Below are 21,702 nucleotides of genomic sequence, written 5' to 3' on the forward strand. Positions count from 1 at the left end.
CTTACTTACCAAGAAAGTGGGTCAGAGGAGAGGACATCCTATTGAGACTTTAGGCGAGAGTAGCATGGAAGAATGGGGAAATAACAGGACCCACAGGGTCCTGGAAACCTACAAGAAGAACTTTATGTTCTAGATCTTTCAAGCTATCCCAGTCCTCCTATCAGGCAGCTTTTCTCCCAGAACAGAGCAAGTGCTAAAAAATGTTCAGTTCAGCAGCATTCCTCCCTGGTATGTGGATATGTGAGTAGTAAAGGAGGTTCCACCAGGAGCCTCTGATAACGGAAGTGTCGTTCTTTCCCATATAATCATGGTATTGGACCATCACACTTGCTCAGAACAGCTCAGCTGGGACACAGTCAGACCTGAGTGGAGAAGTCTGATGTCCAGGGAATCCCACACATTGGTCAAGGGCTTGAGCTGTACACTCTTCCCTAACAGCTGTCCCCACCACTGGATAGAGGGAGCGTGAGACCTGTAACAGGAGGCCGTCCCTGGATGTGTGAACTCACTAAATGTGTGCTTCAAAAGAAGAAGACTTCCTTTCAGACTGATTAGTTTTAAGTCTAGAGAGAAGGTGGAAATAGACTGATGTTTCTAAAAGCCAGTAAAGTAACAGTAGAAGCACCTAGAACGAGGTGTTTCCCACAGCAGAGAAGCAATTTTCGATGCTTGAATTTTATTCAGCTGTCTTTTATGTAGTTTCTAATGTTCATTTAAAAAAAAAAAAAACAAAGAGAAAAGTGGGGGCTGAAGAGATGGTTCAGTGGTTAAGAGTCCTGACTGTTCTGGAGGGTTCAACTCCCAGCATTCACATGGCAGCTCACAACTGTCTGCAACTCCAGGATCTAACACCCTCTCGCAGACAAATACGGAAGTAAAACACCAATGCAAATAAAATAAAATGTTTTTCCATTACACCTATAATTCAATTTGAGTTGACTTCTTTTTTATGTTTTTGAAGTATATAAGGTCTGTGGCTAGATTTTGACTTACCCAAGGCTAACCAGATGTACTAGCACCATTTGTTGAACAGCCTCTCTAGTTCTATGGATTTGATTTTGCTTCTTCGTTAAAGATCTTTTGTCTAACTTGCACCCTTCTAGATCTGGGCTCTCTAGTCTGTCTCATTGATATTTTGCCTAGTCTTTCATAATAGCATGTTGTGTTGATTATTGTAATTTATCTAGGACGTACTGTACACTCCAGTATGACTTTGAACTCCTTATCCTACCTTCTCTACTTTCCAAGTGCTGAAATTAGAGGCTTGTGCCACCACCTGCTATATATGGCACCAGGTATTGAACTTGGGGCTTTGTATATACTAGGCAAGCACTCTACAAAGTGAGATACACCCCAACCCCAACGTGCTTTATAGTCAGTCTTAAAGTCATGCAATGTCATTCCTCCAACTTTGTCTATCTTCCATTTTATATTGACTATGTTGAATCTTTTGCTTGTTCATATCAACTTTAGAATCTGGTTTGTTTTGTTTTGTTCATTTAAATATAGTGCTGAGCTTTTTGTTTTTGTTTTGTTTTCTTTTTTCACTAGGAGTGCACTGGGCCTACAGATTCAGTTAGGAAGACCTGACATCTTGACAACACTGAGCTGTTCACTCCACAGACATGACTCCACTGTAGAGGTTCTCAAATGATTCGTGTGTATTCATTGCTTCCTTTTCCTTTTCCTCCTTCTCATTCATCACCAGAAATCCAAGGTGCTCATCAGGTCCAGTGACTTCTTGGGTATTAAATCAAACAGCAATTTCTCTGTCTTCATCTTATGTGTCACTAGCAGCTAAGATATCATCTGCCCAATTCTCTCTTGGAATAACTGCTTTTCCTTTAGCCACTTGGACCCCTTGACTGCCCTTCAGCCTTCTGGCTGGTCCTTCTGACTGTCATCAGACAGCTCTTCTTTTTCCCAGCGGTGAATGTGCCCTAGAGATCAGTTCTTGGACTTCCCTCTGCTGTCAAACTTACTGCGCAGGGATGTCACCCAGTCTCTTGACTTGAAAAAGAGCATAATGGATGCTGTACTGGAGCTGGACTCAGCTGGATCACACCAGCTGGAACAGGTATCTTTGCCACAGTCAGCATTCCATAGAGTCCTGTTAGTGCTTAAAAGCTGGAAGAAGAAGAGCAGTGCCACAGTACAGACCAGGGCAACCCTGCCCCAAGTGCTGCTTATTCAATGTTCACAGCAGACCACTAGCCTGCATGTAGGTTCTCAGCCCCAGCCTCATTTGTTTCCTACCAACACCTTGGCTGTGTAGTTAGTGGATGTCAAATGTCTAAGATACAAAGTTTGGTGTCTGCCACCCACCCCTAAACAGTTGGCCCCTCTTGCCTTCCACTTGATTAAATGAACATTTCAATCTCAGGATCAAATACTGGGGGTCATCCTTGACTTTCCCCTTCTTCCACATCTAATCCATCAATGAGCTATACCATTCAAATTGTCATCCCCTTGCTGCAGAGTACCTTAATCTCTTATTTAGTACAAGAACTGCAAAGCGCCCCTGTCCCCGAGCAGCCTTCCCATACCTGAATGGCCTATCTGTGGTCTGTTATCTACACAGCATCCAGGCCCTCCCTCAAATCAGCTCCCCTTCTCAAACAAAATCCACAGGCTTCACACAAAAGCCATTATAAGGCCTGGTTCCCTTGTTACCACTCCAGTGTCTTAATATTCTTTGAAAATGCAGAGCACGCTTCAGCTTCATGCCTTCTGTATTTACTGTTCTCCTTGCCTGAAATAGTCTCTCCTTGGATAAATCGAGGTTCAGCCCTTGAGTTCTTTTAGTTTCTTCCTGTCGTATCTCCTAGCCAGTCTTGTTGCTGGCTGTTCTATGTATGCTAAGTGGCGGCAGCACAGTACCATCACTTTCTAGCCCTTTCCATCTTCTTGGCTGCACTCGTGGTTCACTCTCCACTACTTATCAGTCCTCCCCAGTGTGCAGGGAGGAGCATGTTCCGAGATGCCTAGTGGCTGCCTGAATTATAGATAGTATTAAATCCTATACATCTCTCAGTTTTTCCTACGCATATGGGCCCATGGCAATCTTTATAGTTTAGCACAATAATATGTTACCAGCAGAGAAATAGATGTTATCAACTTCCATGTGTGACTTTTTTTTCTTGCTAAGTTCAGAATTTCTAATTTTCACATAGAAGTAATTTATTAGTACTTTTTGACATATATGAGACACCAGAATCACTATTCTTGCATTTGGGGACCATCAGTAAGTGAAATAAAGGTCAACTGAACCCAAGCACTGTGGTATAGTGACTGACAGGTGGGTATTGTACATAGCACAGATACATGGGACAAAGAAAGGACTTCTAACTCAGGTTGGACAGAGTGTGGCTGTGTAAGATTTCTCCAAGCTACTCGGAGTGCTATGTAATTTAAAACTTTAGAATGGTATATTCTGGAATGTTCTTCTTTCCAGAACTAACTGAAAGCCTGGGAAACAAGCCTGCAGATAAAGGGAGAGCACAGTATTATATACTTATCATTCATCTGTCTGCTCTCCCTCTCCCAGCGAATGCTCTGGGAAAGAAGGAACCTTCTGGGTCCTAGGATGTGGTTCTAACATGCAGTAAAATGGTTAGTACATAGTAAGTGTTCATTTTTATGGATAAATAATTTGTTTTATGAATAAATAATATTATTTAGTGAATATATATACACAGGAATATGTGGAAGCTCTGTGTGATAAAATGATTTCACTGTGCATTTGCCTTCTGTGAGATTATGGGAAATCTGTTTTCCTTTTTCCTGTGGCAAGTTCTTCTGAGTTAAAACAACAGCAAAACAAAATTGAACCATGTTCTAAATACAAGGCTGAGAGGGCAGAAACTGAACAGATTTTATTTAAGCACAGCCTTTGCTCTGCTTCCTAAGTTGTGCAGTACAGTGCTTTCTGAATGTTCCTTTTCATTTTCTCCTTATTTCTCTCTACTGTTTTCTTATTTTGGAAGTCAAAGCAAATGTCAGGTCCAAGTAAGAAGTATAAGAAAGGCTGGCAGATAGCATCACACGACAGCCCCACCATAAGTGTGTACTCCCTCAAGTCCTTTACCTGGGGCTCCCTGGGAATTGAGGACAGGAAGAACCTGCTGCTCATCTCCCTGCATTGTTTTGTTTTGTTGGTTTTTCAAGACATGGTTTGTTTGTTTGCTGTCCTGGAACTAGCTCTGTAGATCAGGCTGGCCTGGAACTCACTTCGATCCGCCTGCCTCTGCCTCCTGAGTGCTGGGATCAAAGGCGTGCGCCACCACTTCCAGGCTGCCCTTGCATTGTTAAACACCCTCATAAGCCTAATTTATAAATACTAGTTGGCCAATTTTGAAAAATATGCCCTAGCTCTGATGACAGGTACAGTCCCTCTGCCTGATGCTTGGGTGAATTGCTTATTGCAGTTGTGATAATGTCATTCTCCTCTTTCTCCTGCTCAATATTCTTCTCCCAAAGCGAGATTCTCTAGAACCTTGCCAGTCACTCCTCCGGCAGTGCCTACATTTCAGAGGCATAGGAAGTATCAGAAGACTGCCTGGTCTAGAGCCGGATGAGGCAGAAAACCGGCTTGAAAAGGTAGTAAAAGAATTGAAACATAACTGTCCAATAATGTCCACAAAGACAAGATGAGTTTAAATCTGTAAAATTAGGTAATTATTTTATCCCATTTCAACATCATCCAGAACTGCACAGTGATGCAGACCTGCACAGATGAATACAGACCTGAGCTTCGCCAATGCTCTTCTAGTAGCTTCTGGGGGAGCTTGTTGGAGTTGAGTCAGCTTCCTGGTAATGCCAGGAGGTCAGGATAGCCCAAGCCCACCCAACAAGTGCAGTTTTTCTAATGCTGTGTCTCCCCCTCCTGTTCAGATTTTCTAAGTTGTAAGTGATGAGCTGGAGGTTTTAATAAGACTCCCTGGGCTTCCTGTGTTTTTTGATGTTTTTCTTTCTTTTCTGTTTTCCGCAGCTTCTCTAGGAGTCAGCCCCCTCACTTCCAGGGCTCCCACTGCTTGCCTTCCTCCCTCCTTTGTCAGCTTCTCAGTAGATCTGCCCACAAGTAAGCACAGGACCCACCCCTAGCCCCCAGGCTGCTGTGCCCACCCCCACACTTACTGGAACAATGCCGGAACTCAAAGCGAATGTGCGAGCCTCTGAATTTATCCACAGGAATGGGAAGTTTCAGCAGCTCTGACCACCTGGGACTGTTGTTATGATAAAGCACGAAGGAGTGGTACTCACTAGCTGGTGGCTCTCCAGAGCCAAAGGAGATAAAATCCTAATAAAGAAACAGGTAAGTGAAAGTCAGCTTCATTTAGACACTCCTTGCAAGAGCCAGGTCATTCGCTGCTGACGGCCTGCTCCCCAACAGCATTTCACAGGACATTACTGATTACCTCTCTTTGCTGTGTTGTTTCTATACTTGTTCTATCTAGTGAGGAGGCCTGGTCTCCAAGGCCTATTGTACCAAGGGAGGGCAGGGAGGGATGTGATCTGAGAATTCAACTCTGGGAAACCAACATCCCAGGCACTGAGTGAGGTTGGAGCCTCTTCAGCAATCCAGGGGGCTGTGACTTTCCAGTGCCACAACAGGGGTTCTCTACCTGTGGGTTGCAGGACCCATTCAAGGTACTGTCTAATACCATCAGAAATCACACATAATATTCATATTATGATTCATAGCAGAAATAAATTTAGAGTTATGAAGTAGCAATGAAAATAATTTTATGGTTGGGGGTTGCCACAATATGAGGAACTGCATTAAAGAGTCTCAGCTTTGGGAGGGTTGAGAACTACTACTGTTTTCAAAGAACTTCTCCACCAAGCTGTGTTCACAGAAAACACTTCTTCCAGAAGAGGGTCTGTTATTGCTTTCTCAAGCTACAAGTAGTACCAAATTCCACTTTGGCTAAAAAAATTAATAAAAATTATAGAACTACACATGATAGGTTTTTTTGGTTGCTGTTATGTTGTTTTATTTTTCCCCAGTTGCCAGAGCAAAGAAAGTAATAAAAAATTAAATGCTATTTAAATAATGTACTTAAAATGATTGCTGTAATAAAATTAGTGATATACATAGGGAAATGTAAATACCTTTCGGTTTTCTAATTTCTTTTCTGTGAAGGATTTAGTGAATTTTTAAAAAAGAAAAGAAAGTTAAACTGGGTTAGGAAAACACTGCAACTCAAGAGTTAGATGATCACAATTAGAGATGAAGCCAAAGCAAGTGTTAATTGTCATCCCTTAAGGCCATCCAGAAGCCACATACCTTTAAGGGCTGCCCATTACTGTCCACAATAAACATTGTAACTTCCACATTTCTGGCCACACTCTTCCCTCCTTTCTCAAATTCTCCCCTTTCTACGGTGATGTACAAGTCGTTCCTCATTTCACCTATTGAAAAGTAAAAGTAATAGCATGTTACAGATATTAGGACATGTAACACACTACCAAGAGAAACTTTATAAAAATATGTGGTTATTGTTACATTACACATATAAAAGGCCTCAAGGCATTCACACTTTTATAAAATGGTCTCTTCCCTCTCTGCCAATATGTACTGGGGAAGGACCCAAGCTAGCCTCTGTGAACCTCATACTGCAGTACAGCAACTGTGCATTTAGGGGACATATGGGGTGGCCGAGTAAGAGGTAACAGTCTCACCATTTCCCAGTATTTCCTTAATTTCATTTATGAGGTGTGATCACAAAATGACAGCCTAGCAGCGATAGCTCGAGGTGCCTGCATTATTATTTTATCGTCATACAGCTCTTCAGAGAGAAGAAATGCCTAAATGGAATGAAATGGCAGGACCTGCAAAGAGTATGATTACGACATAGATCTTTTCCAAAATTCGTGGACAAAATGATCTCACTGCTGGAAGAATGCAGATGACTGTCTTGTGAACAGATGTAGAATAGCTCAGCCACACAAATAAAGTCGACTTACTATTTCATACCATCAAACTGTAAGTCAAATGAGAAAAAGCCTAGCTTCCAACTTTCTCAAGAGAAACAAAAATCATCTGTCTTTTTACCTTACTGATTTATACAATGTGGGTGTCTTTTTTTAACATTACCCCTTTCTTATTATTCCAAGAAACAAGGACGAAAGCCAACTAACAAACTTAGAAGAAAAGGACAAATCAGAAGGCAATTTGTCATTACTGGAGACAGTGGTGGGCAGTAAGACGGGCATCTCAGCTTACGTAAAGCACTTTTAAGCATCTGATGAATCAAAGTAATAATTGTCTTTTTTATAATTTATTTTTATTGCATGTGCATTGGTGCTTTGCTTGTATGTATGTCTGTATGAGGGTGTCAGATATTAGAGTTACACAGTTGTGAGCTGCCCTATGGGTGCTGGGAATTGAACCTGGGTTCTCTGGAAGAGTATTCCGTCCTCTTAACTGTTGAGCCATCTCATCCCCTGTAATATTGACTTTTAGTTAAACAAACAAATAAACTTCCTATAAAGAAACAAATCATCAGAAGGAAAATAGTCACACACATAGCCACAGCTACGAGTTTTATAAAGCTTCCTAGTTAAAGCTTTTACAAAAAAACTCCCAGCTCTCCAATACCAGGGGGCAAGGAACATGTCTAGTCACCTTCTTCCACAAAGATGATGCTTATGATAGTCCCCTTGCTGAGTAGGACATAGATAGGTATAAAACAGATGAGCTGTGTAAGGTCTAAGAAGCATTAAACCTTAACTGCCTTTTAAAAGAGTACATAAAACATACATTAGTGGAACAGTTGACAGAGAGGTGTCATGAATTCTGGAATTCTCACACAGCTCATAAAACCCAACTTCAGAAAACAATGACTTTATCAATACTGGAGAAAAGCAATGTATTTCAACACATTTAAGAGTATTTCATCTGAGTACTTGGGATGCAGAAGCACATAGATCTCTGTGAGCTCAAGACCAGGCTGGTCTACATGGCAAGTTCTGGACCAGCTAAAGTGACACAGTGGGATTCTGTCCCACCCACCCACCCAACCAAATTATATTCTTTCAAAGTTTTTTTTTTTAATTTTAACTGCTTCTATGCTTTCCAATTTCTAGACAGTGGCTTGAAAATTACACAAGTTTGCTGGCTCTTTCATAGCTGATCTCATCACAATGAAGTGTCCCTTTGTATGCACCAGAGGTTGGTCCCAGGGACTCTCACAGGTACCAAAATCCACAAATGTTCAAGTTCCTTATATAAACCAGTATAATTATTTGTGTCGAGCTGACATTCATCTTCAAGTCTGTGTCAGTTCCACCCAATGCCATGTAAAAATTGCTGTACTGCACTGTTTAGAGGATAATAAATAACAAAGAAAAATTTAGGCCATATTGAATGTTTTTAATCCTAAGTTTACTTTTACTGAATCTGAGGAATTGTGCACACACACACACATACACACACACACACACACACACACACACACACACACACACTTTATACACAAAAACTCCCTTAATGATATTTATTTTAGAAATTATATCACAGAGTCAGCAACAAATGAACCAACTTTTTGTCTGAATAGAGACTTGACAGGAGCTGGGATGCTAGTAAGGGCCGCTAAACGCGTTTGTTCAGTGAGCTGTGTGGAAGGCCATTTTTTGACAACAATTTTCCCTCTAACAGAATTGGCAAATGACATAAGAACATTCAAACCAAGACACTTTAAAGATGTTAGCTAACAATTTTCTCGCTCCATGGAGTAGGTAACATACCTCAGCAGCTATAAACCACACTCTGATTGAGAGGAAGTCTAGCCACAGGGGTTTTTACCTTGAGAATTTCTCATATTGGAGTGATCAGTCTTTCTAATCCACAAAAGGATTTATTATCCTGTAAAAAATGACTCAGTAGTTTTTGCTCTTTTCTACTGGAAGGCCACAGCCATTCCAACTTCAGCAAGGCAAGAGGGATGAGAAAGGTTTGAAAGGTTCCTTGCATGACTGTAAGGGAGGCTCAAATGATGGAAGGCCAGGGGACCCATTACCAGTACCACACAATTCTCTTTCCACTATTTGCAAAGCTTTTTGAGTACTTCCTATGTACAGATACACTATCCTAGACCCAGTAAATGACACAGTGAACAAGCAGAAGTTCCATATTTAGTGAGTTGGGTCTTTGTATGTTATGTTGTATGTGGTGAGTTCATGTGTGCGTCTGTGTGAACATGCATGGCAGCCAGACAGATGTTAGGCGTCTTCCTCTATTACCCTCCACCTTATTTTTTGAGATTGAAGTCCAACTGTCTCTGGATGATTGACCAGCAAGTCCTTCTGTGTCTATAGCCCCATGCTGGAGTTACGGATGCATGGCAACAAGCCTAGCTTTTATGTGGGTGCTGGGGGCCTGAATCCCATTTCTTAGTTTTTTGACCCACTGAGCCATTTCCCTAGTCCTCATGAGTCAGATCTTTAATAATAAGCCAAATGTGAAGCATATTTCCTGATGTATAGTGTTATGGATAAAAGAAAGAAGACAAAAAAGAGAGGTAGACTTTGGGAACAGAAGAGGAGTGATAATTTTTAACAGGCCAGTAAGAGAGGCCCTGGTGAGAAGATCAGAAAGGAGTGGTATATTTCAACAAAGGAGCAAGGTAATAAAAGATATTTGATCCTTAAGTCAATTCTTGAAGCCAAATGAATGAAATCTGGATTCTTCTATCTCTTTCCTACAAAAAAAAAAGTTTGAATTCAAATATGCCTAATCCCTTTAGGGTCCTAAGACAATCAGAATAAGAAGATCAAGGCTCTAGCTTCCTTTCTAACACTGTTACTCTGTGACCTGAGTCTAGATAGGACACTATGAACCCCAGAGTTCCATGGGTTCATAGTGTCCTAGACTCTGGTTCCTACATTACTAAGATAGTGGCGAAGTAAAGGCAGGGGAGAAGAGAAGAAAGATGTTAGACAGGATGCTTTAAAACCTCAATTTTATTATTATTATTTGTGAGGGTACATGACATGCTGCACGTGTGGCGTTCAAAGAACAATCTTTTGGATGAATTCTGTCCTTCTAGCTTTAACTGACGCTAAGGATGGGATTCAGGTCATTAGCCTTTCTTTATGTAAGCACTTTTACTCCCTGAGCCATCTTTTTTGTTTTTCAAGACAGGGTTTCTCTGTGTAATAGCTCTGGCTGTTCTGGACTCGCTTTCAGACCAGACTTGCCTTGAACTCACAGAGATCCGCCTGCTTCTGCCTCCCACATACTGGGATTAAAGGTGTGCGCCACCTGCCTGGCTTCCCCAAGCCATCTTGCTGGCCCCTATGATGCCTTTGTTATAATACTGTTTCTATGACTTCTAATAGAACTTCTAGAATAGAGTATATTCAGACACAGCAGACCAAACTGGTCAAAATTCCTGCATAAATGGGGCTTCCTCCTGTTGTGTTGGAGGAGCTGTCAGCTGCTGATGGCTGCTCAGAGAAGAAGGGTCATTTTTCCTTTGGGGCTGTGGCTCCTGGTAGGCTGTTCACGCCCCAGTGGATTACCCCACTCCCATGTGCATATGGGCAACAAGAACTGGATTTTGGGGCTTATTAATTAAGAAATAAAAACAGAACATGAAGATTGGAAGGGAGCAAAGTAGAAACACTAGAGGGAGTAAGAGGAAAGTGGTAGTGGATAGATATGATCAATATACGTTATATAAATGTTAAACACTTTCAAAGAACAACAACAAAAAAAAACGCTATTCCTAAAAAGGAAAAACTGTATACACATGCTTTAATATTCTGCTCCCTAACCATTAGCATTCCTGTAACAGCCTCCTCCCATCTTTTGCAAACCCTGTAGATTAAGCACAATTTCTTTGCAAAGAGAACACACAATGAGAAGAGCATTTCTTTGGGTGGCATTCTACATATGCCTCTCTCCAGGAATTCTGCAGCTTGCTATGTCCCAATACCACAAGGTGCCACGTTTTGCCAAAATATGCAGAAGGAGAAAGTTGAAGCGAGTGCTAATTAAAATCAATGTACTTGAAGACTCCGAAGAAAACTAATAAGCCCAACTGGTTCTAGAAAAGCATCTTGGGTAATTATGAGACAAACTGTAAAGTATGAGATGGAGTCACAGTGCCAGTGAGAGGAGCTATTCTTGTGACAGTGTTTATTAAGATCTCATAGCTCTCCGATTCATTGCTGTGTAAATTTAACATGTAGGACACTCTCTTCTCTTTAGCAGGCCCACTGGCTAGGGAGCCTGCACACACCTAAAGACTTTTCAAATTATTGTAGGCAAGATAAAGATAAGGTCACATTAGTAGAAACAAAGCAAAAGCATTTCAGTGGATTGATAACCAATAGGAAGTCAACAGGAAGACTGATGACCTAAGGGAGCAAGGTCTCTGTCATAGGCTACCATCCTTGGCACTGTCTTGTGACTGCTCTGGACACTGGCACAAAATGCATGCAGACTTCATCCTAAAACCACTGTGCAGAGTCAAGGCAGGACCAGCCCAGCCCTTTCTCTGAGCATTTAAAGTTTAGGGAATTAGAGGAAAAATTCTCTTGGTTAAGAAGAAAAAATATACAAATGACTTAGAATTTTCCACACACACTAAAATAACTGATGACATAGGGCAGAACACTGAACGTCTCTAATTGGAAAACCAAAAGCTTTTGAACACCAACATAACATTCAGAGTCAAAGATACCAGGGCATTCTAGATCTTTATTGTAGGGATGAGAAAACCTGTATGTTTTGTGGAAATTTTTTCTCCCCCTCTTCCTTCTCTTCCTCCTCCCTCTTCCTCTTCTTTGAGACAGCATTTCACTATGCAGCCTTGTCTGGCCTGAAAATCACTATGTAGACCAGGCTAGCCTCAGACTCATAGAGAATGGCCTGACCCATCCCAAGAGTTGATATTAAAGGTGTGTGCCAGCACTCCGAGCTCAATAGGAAAATTTCAAAATTATAAAACACCTCTAAAGTCTCAAGCACTTCTGGTCTTAGCAGTTTTAGACAAGGGGAATTCCAATGCAGTGGTTGTCCCTGTAGTACAAACAGCAACAGTTCACGTTACTCAACGCCTGCTACGAGTTGGGTTCTTCACAGAACACTTGAATGGCTAGCTACATCTTCTCTTCCATTTATAGGGAGGCGCTATCCATTGCATTTGATAGATGAAACTCAAGTGTAGAGACTAAGGTATATGTGTAAGGCCCTATTGGTAACGCAACAGAAAACTCAGCCACTGTCACCACAGGAGACTTCAGCAAGGAAGATATTCATTATATGGTACTGCACATTGGTCAGACTAGTCTTGAAATACTAATAATTAGTTCTGGGAACTATCCCCATCTGGTGTGACCTGTGGCTGGAAGGAAACCGTTCATCTCTCTCCAGTATCTGACACCTTCTGACTGAAGGTGTACCATCTTTACATGTGACCAGGATTCAGATCTAAGACAAGTGATGGCTCCTGTGTGATGCAGAATCTTTGCGATTCTGACCAAAGCTTAGGGAACTTTAGTTGAATTTAGAAAATATTTTTACAAGCTCAGGCAGGCCCTGAATTTGTGATCCTCCCTCCTCAGGCCTTAAGTAGCTGGAATTAGAGGCATGAGGGATATTGACCAAGAAGGACTTATGTTAAAGAAAGATTAAATCATATCATACTAGCTCTAATCTACTTTCTCCAAAATGAGGATTACTGCAGAATTAATTCCCCCTGTGCTTCTTTACCAGTAAGTAGCAAAGCATAACACCTATATTTAAAAGAATGCAATTCCTTTAAAAAAAAAACAAAACGAGGGAAACATTTATCATATTATTATCCCAGATCTATAAATCACCAAGTTATTTGCAAAATAAATTTAAATAAGTCTTGAGTTCAGTTTCAAAATTAGCCCCTGATCTCAGTCCTTGCCTCTTCCTAGCACCCTGGCAGCTACACTAATTCTTCTTAGGGTTAGAAGCCTGAAAGACTTACAAAAAGCCCCAGAAAGTATTAATGATGGGTTCTCTAACAAAAAGTGACAGTTTAACCAATCACTCTGTGGGAGCACATCTCCAGGGAACGGGGCATAAGCCAGGAAGATGAAGTAGAGGGAACACGATGGAGGCGAAGAAAGATTTGCCTAGAATATTACCTAGAGTAGGAGTGCTCAAGCAGTGTGCGGAGGGGACAGACAGCCTCTTGTGCCCTTCCCGACACATCAGTCAACTGTTCCAAGGTGTCTGGTGGAACTCAGACCTTCCTCATACTCAGAATTTGCATGGAGTCTGTTAAGACACTTAGAGCCAAGCCGTCCAACACAGTAACTACTTCCATGTGGCAACTGAGCAGTTGAAATGTGACTTGGCTATAGAGAGATGTACTGTGAATGTCCAATACCCAGCAGCCTTCAAAGACTGAGAGTGGAAAACAGTGTGAATAACTCATTAGAGCATTTTTTATATGGATTACCTATTGAAGTAATATTTGGGGATGCACTGAGTTAAGTAACATATGCTGTTGAAATTAATTTTTACCATTTCTTATTTCTTTTAAAATACTGGCTACTCATTATTTGAAATTACATTTGGGCTCATTCTACATTTCTGTGGAGAACAATGATTTAAATATTTTGTTGTCTTCTGTCAGAGCCTGCACCATGAAATTTCCCTTAGAGATAGTACTCGGTTTGTATATTGCTGTCATAAGACCTCTTAGAAATGGACTTTTTGCAGCTGTAAATCAGTGTACAAAAATAACAACAGCAATAATATATTAACAATGAAAACAATAGGCACTGACTGACCCACAGGCTTGAAAGCACAAAGGCAGACCCCTCTTCCTCCTTAATACCAGTGATAAGTGATGCCCCTGGACAAAAGCAAGGCTAAGGGAAGAATTTCTGCTTCCAGGTCTCTCAGTTTCAAAAAGAGGCACTGATTATGTCTAGTGGACCAGAAAAAGAATTCTGTTTTTGTTTCTGTCTGTGTCAAGGGCATAGGCCATCCATTTTGCAGAGAGGGTGACTGTGTTAATGAACCTGGTCCTCTTGGTATGAGATGTACCTCACCTGTCCTGACCCCATCAGAATACTAGATGCAAATGAGCTTTGAAGGACAGTCTAGAAGTGGGAAGGGCCATGCATGCAGACTGTCCAGAGGACACTGTGAACAGAAATGTTGTTCATAAATATTTTCTCATTGGAGTATTCAACTCAAATTTTCACTCAGCCACTGGTGAGAATGAACTAGTTAATCTGAAAACAGTAAAGGACAGTAGAGCAATGACTGTGTTTCTCATTGTAAAAATTCCAGTGAGTCTGAGAGCTGTTCTCTGATGCTTAAGTACCTACATGCATCTCTCTTATCTCCATCTTGTTTGAAATATTAAGAAGTCAAAGAAGACAAGAAAAATTTAAAAAAGGAAATAATGAAGTGCTTTTAAAAAAGTTTTCTTGCAGTCTCACGCCATGTAGATCCGTGTGTGTCTGGAGGGACTGTTTCCTTGGACAGTATGAACCATACATTATAGAATACTGCCAGAAAGAGACAGAAGCAAGCCTCTTAAAGCCAGACAAAAGCTACATGAGAACAGATCCTCGCAGCCAGCCAGAGAAGTGCCATCCTGCTGTATATATTTCCATTCCTCTGTGATACTGCCCAGGGACCAAGATGAGGAATTCTCCTAGCAGCAGGCCATGCTCTGCTCTAAATATGTTTTATATATTAGATTTGCCCATCAATTTGCTTCCCAGTGGGATGAATGTTTTTCTTTTTTGTTAAAGAGGAAATACCAGTTATTTATAGCAACTAGGGGGAAATAATGAATGGTTGCAAGAGCCACTGGCTAGCATGTCACCAAGTAAACAGATCCATAAACAGTCATTTTCCACAACAGTCCTGTAAGACACGAAGGATGACTGGGCCAGGTCATCCCAAAAACCTTCCAAGCTGCTTCTCCAGCCGTGCTTGCATGAAGCAATTTCAATCAAGAGATCAGTAAATGGTACAGTGGGCAACAGTGAATGCATTTTGGGTCTTTTCTAAGCAATTCCAGCACCAGGTCTCAGAGCTGGGTGCTAGAGTTGTCCTTTGGAGTTACAGCAGCGGCTGACTATGAGCACGGGGAAGGATAATAACGTGAGGAAGGGCTGGACTCATTAGTTCTGAAAACCCTGCTGTATGAATAACAAAAAAGAGGAAATGCATAAAGTAAAAATTTCACTCAATACATAATATTTTCTTAAGTCATATTAAAATAAAAGGTTTTCTTTTTAAAAGAGGAACTGAAAAAAATCTGTTTGATGAAGAAGTTAGGTCCTCTGATCATCGGCCCCTTTACTGTTCACATGTGCATCTCCCCACCAGCACCTTTTTAAAACTTGTTTATGAGCAGCTGTGTACTCATAAAAATGAGTTGGCCTTCACTCAGCATGATTTTTTAGACATAATTTTATCAAAGTTGATCGTCTGTCTATAACTCATCATGTTTTGTGCTTATAATATATTGCTCTCCATGCTCAGAAACAAAACAAACAAACAACAACAGAACTATGAGTGTATCACCTAACATGACCTAAACTTCTCCACAGAGAGATGAAGTATTTTTGGATGGTACCTCACATTTGGTTGTTATGCGGGAAATGTAGCCATGGCCATCAGAGTTCCTTCATTTCAGATAATAGTTTCTAATTTGCTCATTATCATGTTCCTCACTTTGCTTTCTCACATGGCCCCCGGGCCACATGGACACTTCAAAGCTGACAATTTGTCAATTTTCTCAAATGGTAGAACTAGCGCGTCCATACATACTTCACTGCTTCGGTGCACGCCACGTCACCTACCAGGCATGATGATGCTAGAGAAGCCGAGCTTCCGTGTAATGGACACTCCATGGGAGAACACTGACGAGTACTCTCTCCTGATTTGTTCAATGTCTCCATGCAGCAGCTGCAGGGAAACTGCTAATCCTAAAACAAGGGAAGGACACGGAAGTTATGGTAAGAAGAAAACAAACCATGTTATGTAAGAAGTGAAGGCGCCTCCACGAGCTCGTGAGCTCAGGTTTCCGGTACCAGATTTTACTAGCCACATAAAATTGATAAAAACTGGAAATGATCTTTGAGTAACAGTTTCCCAACATTAATACATTTTCCAGTTTCTAGGAACTGGAGACTCACTGGCAGAAAGCAGGCTAGTAGCCATGGCACCCTGTCCTCCCGCCTTGGCTGTCAGAATACCTCTCCACCAACACTTACTCTCTAAATAGATAACGGGCAATGAGATCAAAATAGACCTATACCCTTTTTCAACTCTATAAGGCTTGTAGATGATGATCAACCAAATATCAAAAACCTGAAAACGAATCTTTAGATAGAGGCAGCTAAGACTTGTTTAAAATAATGCTTTTTCTTGAATTTAAAGCAATGAAAGTGATTATAATAGAATCAAGGATACATTTTTATTATGATACAGAAACTCAAAATGGCATTTTTTTTTCTGAGAATATATTAGGATATAGGATGCTTTGACAAATAAAAAGGAATCTAGTCATCTCAAAATTATCTGTTTTTCTTTTTTATCCCAATTATAGTGACATTATCACAGCAGGACATGCAGTAGACAATGTTTATTTCATATGCAATTTTCTCAATACTAAGGCAAGAACTACAAAAAGGAAACTAATGTGAAAATGTTCATATGTACACTTCAAAGACACAACATCTTCTTCAATTCCTTCCTCCTTTTAACAATTTAAAACAAGAAGGCACATAGCTGTATCAGCAATAGAAAATGAAATCTCTCAAAGTGACTTATTTTTAAAAAACAGTTACTTCATTAAAAAAAAAAACCCACGCAACCTAAAGTGAGTTCGGAGAGTGGTGTTATAAAGATAATAAACCTGTCCCCTGATGATCTTTAATCTATATCATTATTTGTCACCACCAGTTGCTGAATAGCCCACTGTAGTTAATTTATAGTACTACAATGCTCTGTAAAAACAATATAGGAATAAGTTCAGTCACACTGGAAAATATGCAAATGTTATCGACAACACAGGCACACAGGGGTCTTTCTTTTACTCTCCCTAAATAGTATAAGAAAATACAGAGTAGTGAATGATGACTTGTTTGTTTTAAGAGGGGCAATAACAAAGAAAAGACCTGGAAAGGAAGCCACTAGCAGAACGTCTGTCTCAGAGAAGGGCTGTGTACGTGAAGCCCATCAGGTTTCAAAATTCTGAACCTGCTCTCCATTTCTCCATAACTTTCCCTTATCTACCCCACCCCCATTGCACTCACTTTGAACTGGGGGCCTGAGATCAGAAGAGGAGAGGGCTTCACCCTTCCATAGCCATATTGAATGAAGTCGGGAAGGGACAGCCATCCCGACATGTGGATGGACTGCAACCCTCAGAGCAGTTCCAGGACACTTGAAGTGGCACTGGTGATTCCTTCCAAAACCCAGAGGCCAGGGAACAAAGAGCAAGTGGCATGTCTTCTAACCCATCTGTCTTGCTGGCTCATGATCTCCCACTGCCTCACCTTATCATCACTGCCTCTGTTCTCTATCCACTACTGTCCCTTTTCCTTCAACACCCACATCACCATCACCATTAGCATCATCAGGAGCTGGGGTTTGTAGAAGACCTATGTGTACTACACAGTTTCACAAAACACTTCTTCCTGTTGGGGAAGGGCACTGCTCAAAGTCTCAGAACTCTTAGAGAATAAGATGCATTCGTCAGAGGCTGGAGAGATGGCTCAGGGGTTAAGGCTGTTCTTCCGAAGGTCCTGAGCTCAATTGCCAGCCACCATATGGTGACTCACAACCATCTATAATGAGATCTGGTGCCCTCTTCTGGCCTGCAGGTTATATGCAGGCAAAACACTGAATATACAATAAATGAACTCTTTTTTAAAAAGATGCATTTGATACAATATTTGAGATTTTGTTATATTTTTCAAATGGAAATCATTTTACCAGGACCCTGTGGAAGGCCCTGATCTGAGACACTTGCAACACTATGTGGTAAACACAAAAGAAGAAGGAACATCTCAATAATAATAAAAAAAACCAAAGATATCGTGTTCTTTAGGATAGGACCTTTAGGAGTGGGACCATGTAAAACTAAGTAGGATTCCTATTTGCCCAATGGGTGCTACATTTATTCACCCTGCAGTCTTCCCCTTCCTCCCTCCTCCTCACGCTTCTTTAAAGACAAAAAGTTAATTCTTTCTAGAGAATTAGACAATGAAAAAGTATTTAGTCAGAGATAATGGCATCCTGGAGAAATTAAAGATATGAAAGGGAGAACATATACTTTCAGGAAAGAAATGGGTGGAGGAAGAATAGTAACGAGCCGAGGAATGCATCAATGTCTAGATAGCACGTGCCATGGAGAGGAGAGAGGGGAAAAGACAGGAAGGGCATCAAGAAGGCAGCTGGCAGAGGGCAGCCAGCTAGTAGGTGTTGGATGGGAATGCCAAAGTGATGGGACAATATAGATAAACAGGGGGGAACAGAAAATTACTTAAGAGTTGGATATATTCCAGAATTTAGAAAAATATAGAATAAAGTCCTATGTGTGGCTAATTGCATTACCCTGGTGACAATAGTTGGTGATAGTGGGGGCAGTAATGCCATTTGCAGTTGACCCAGTTTTTCCAGAATGAAGAATTAATTCAGTCAGGCAGCAGAAAGTCAATTGAATGGAAAGACTGGCTACAAAGCATATGCTCTGCCTCCAAATCTAGGCTGTCCTCACAAACTACAACTCTTATCTAAAGAACAGCAAAGGAGTCGTATAATTTCAGTAAAGCAAATCAAGAAAACAACACATGGTGCCAGCAGCTGAACCACAAGAAGCAGCTCCACCAAGTTTTTCATGGCATTTTTATGTATTGTGCCATCACAGAAACTGTTGGTCTTATTTTTAAGGTGGTCCTCAGTTATCATGACCTTACAATTACAAGGCTGAATAAATGAATCATCACAACACATTGGGTAAAAAAAAAACAAAAAACAAAAAACAAACAAATAAAAAACAAACAAACAAAAAACCTACTCATTACTACAAAGGAAAGTCTTGACGAATATTTACATACTGATGTGGGAAAAGTTACTGGCTGAGGCTGAGTGCTGGGAGGAGAACAGGGTACATGAGAAGATTTCTTTAAAGGATATAAAACTTCAGTTAGATAGATTTTAGAAGTTCTCACAAGAAAGAAAGAAAGAAAGAAAGAAAGAAAGAAAGAAAGAAAAAAAGAAAGAAAGAAAGAAAGAAAGAAAGGGAAGGAAGAAAAGAAGGAAGGAAGGAAAGAAGAAGAAAAACAAAGCTAAGTAGTGGTGGCACACGCCTTTAATCCCAGCACTCAGGGAGACAGAGGCAGGTGGATCTCTGTTTGTTTGAGGCCATCTTGGTCTACAGAGTGAGTTCCAGGGCAAGAGAGGCTACATAGAGAAACTCTGCCCCCCCCCAAAAAAAGCAAAAACAAGACCACAAGTATATGAGATGCCATATACATTAATTACCTTTCACTTATTTGTTTCATAATACATGCATCAAATGAATCAAAGTATACACTGTACAATATATACAATAGAATTTTTATATATCAGTTCCTTGCAGCCCTACTTTAGAATCTAGGTATCCTACTGTCTCTCAGAGGTGACTGCTTCTTCCAAAGTTTGATCTGCACACTCTTTCAGATTCCTACCATTATTTGCAATGATCAGCAGGGAGATCAGTAGCTTATGGCCTGTGAATAAGACAGAAGGTAGAATACAAGGATATATAGCACAGAAATTCTATTCCTAAGGAATTGCTAAGTCAAGATACATATAAGTGATAGACTATAAGGTAGAATGGGCAAAGTACATAAAAGGAGTATACAGAAAATTATTACCGAAAGGATCTTAAAATTGAGAGAAAATTTTTACAGAGTATTATGATAACCTATAACCTATAGAACTAAGTTGCTACCTTAATTTTACAGTGTATAAACAATGTTTTACAACTTTTTCCCTCCCCAGCCATTGATATAAGTTAAACTCCATTGCCAACTTGACTAGATTCAGAATCACTCAGGAGACACACATCTAGTTCTGTCTTTGAGAGTAGTTCAAGAGACGTTCACCTAAAAAGGGAAGACCCTTCCTGAATGTGCATCGCACCTCCTACATACCAATGGGCTGATGTCTTAGGCTGAATAAAAAGAGCAGAGACATCATGTTTAGCATCCACATTCGTATCTGTTTCCTGACTGAGGAACTGAACGCATGCAGCGGCCTCCAGTTCTGGTATCATGCCATGGTGGATCATACGCCCTCTAAGGTTACGAGACAAAACAAACCCCTCTTCTTTTAAGTTGCTCCTGTTGCACATTTTGTTACAGCCATAGGAACGGTACCCAAAAGTAAGTATCCAAAATGAACTGGCTTTGGGACAAATGTTCCACGTATTAGAAGAAACGTCTTCATTAAACTGAGCTTTCACATCGGCCTCAGCATTTGAGCTACAATTAGAAGGACCTGGTGAGTAATTAATCTGGAGTCTGCCAAAACAAACAAACAAACACACAAACCAAAAACCAAAAACCAAAATAGCCCTGAGACTGTACTATGCTCAGAGCACAGAAGCAGCATGAAGGAGAAAGGCTGAGGATCTGTGGACTATTTGGTGATTCTCATTTTATGGGAATTAGAGCAAACTCATTTTAGAAGACGGCTCTTTTTAAATTCACGAAATTCTGCATTTTTATATTAAAAGTGGAGAGCACAGCATGATTTATAAGTAGCAGCCAGAATTAATTTAAGGTTATGTCAGCTGTTTTGTCAGTAATGAACCAAATAACATATAGCTGTGAATATACAGCAATGCAAAATGGAAAAGCATGCAAACATTTGCTAAATGCATGTGCCATTAAAGAAGTACATGATACAGCTGCAGGATGCTGTCTCAGTGTTGAGTTCTCTGTGCTCTGGTTCCCATCTCCAAACCACACAGATAATGACATCAATTTTACAAAATTCTCTAGGTAAAGCCTGACAGAAAGAGCTCAGGACTGACAGCATGTGCTGCAGCAACTACAGTAGAACTGTGGTTTGACTCTGGCCTGTTGTTTCTCCTTTATTCCTCCTGGCCATAAAGCCAACAAACTAGGTTCTGTTCCAAGTTGCATAGGTTTCCCAACAGCCATACATTAAGAAAATATTCCTTTTATTCAGGCTGGGTGCTCCATACTGCCATCCTAACACTCAGAAGGTGGAGGCAGGAGGAGGAGGAGCCCAAGATTCTTAGCTATAAAAAGCAAGTTCAAAGCTAGCCTTGGCTACATGAGACTGTTTTGTTTTGTTTTGTTTTTTGGTGGGGGGGGGATGTTGTAACAAACAGCAATCAAATGAAGTAAAACAAAACTTTAGGAAGTAATAAAATAAAAAAGGCAGGAGGAAAACATTTACTAGGCCTGCCTCCTTATCATTAGACAGAACCCAGGGCTTTCTATGTACTTAGGCCAGTTCTTTGTGGTGGGTTCAAAGGCAAAACTGTGTATAAATATCACAGGTCTTAGATAGAAGATGGGTCAAACATGGAAGTGGGACAAGCAAATGTACACAGAGAGATGTGAAAGTGAAAAAAAATCCCTAATGACATAGGAATTTGAGTATTACATCTAGACAGAAACCAAAGCGTGGAACAAGTCACTAATCAGGAGCCCTGCGAT

The 21,702-nt window shown here is 40.7% G+C and overlaps 1 protein-coding gene across 4 annotated transcripts in view; it reads right to left on the reverse strand.

Moving 5' to 3' along the window:
• Nucleotides 1-21,702, reverse strand: part of DOCK4 (dedicator of cytokinesis 4) — a 421,713-nt gene that overhangs the window by 147,374 nt on the left and 252,637 nt on the right. For all 4 annotated transcript variants that reach the window (XM_084791186.1, XM_084791187.1, XM_084791188.1 and 1 more), the window contains exons 13-15: nt 15,820-15,945; nt 6,290-6,414; nt 5,137-5,299 (exon numbers count right to left, since the gene is read on the reverse strand). In XM_084791186.1, coding sequence (XP_084647312.1) covers nt 5,137-5,299; nt 6,290-6,414; nt 15,820-15,945 — 414 coding nt within the window. The remainder of the gene's footprint in view (nt 1-5,136; nt 5,300-6,289; nt 6,415-15,819; nt 15,946-21,702) is intronic.

The sequence above is a fragment of the Acomys minous genome, assembly GCF_964271855.1.
Source record: "Acomys minous genome assembly, chromosome: 8".
In the NCBI taxonomy this organism is placed as follows: domain Eukaryota; kingdom Metazoa; phylum Chordata; class Mammalia; order Rodentia; family Muridae; genus Acomys; species Acomys minous.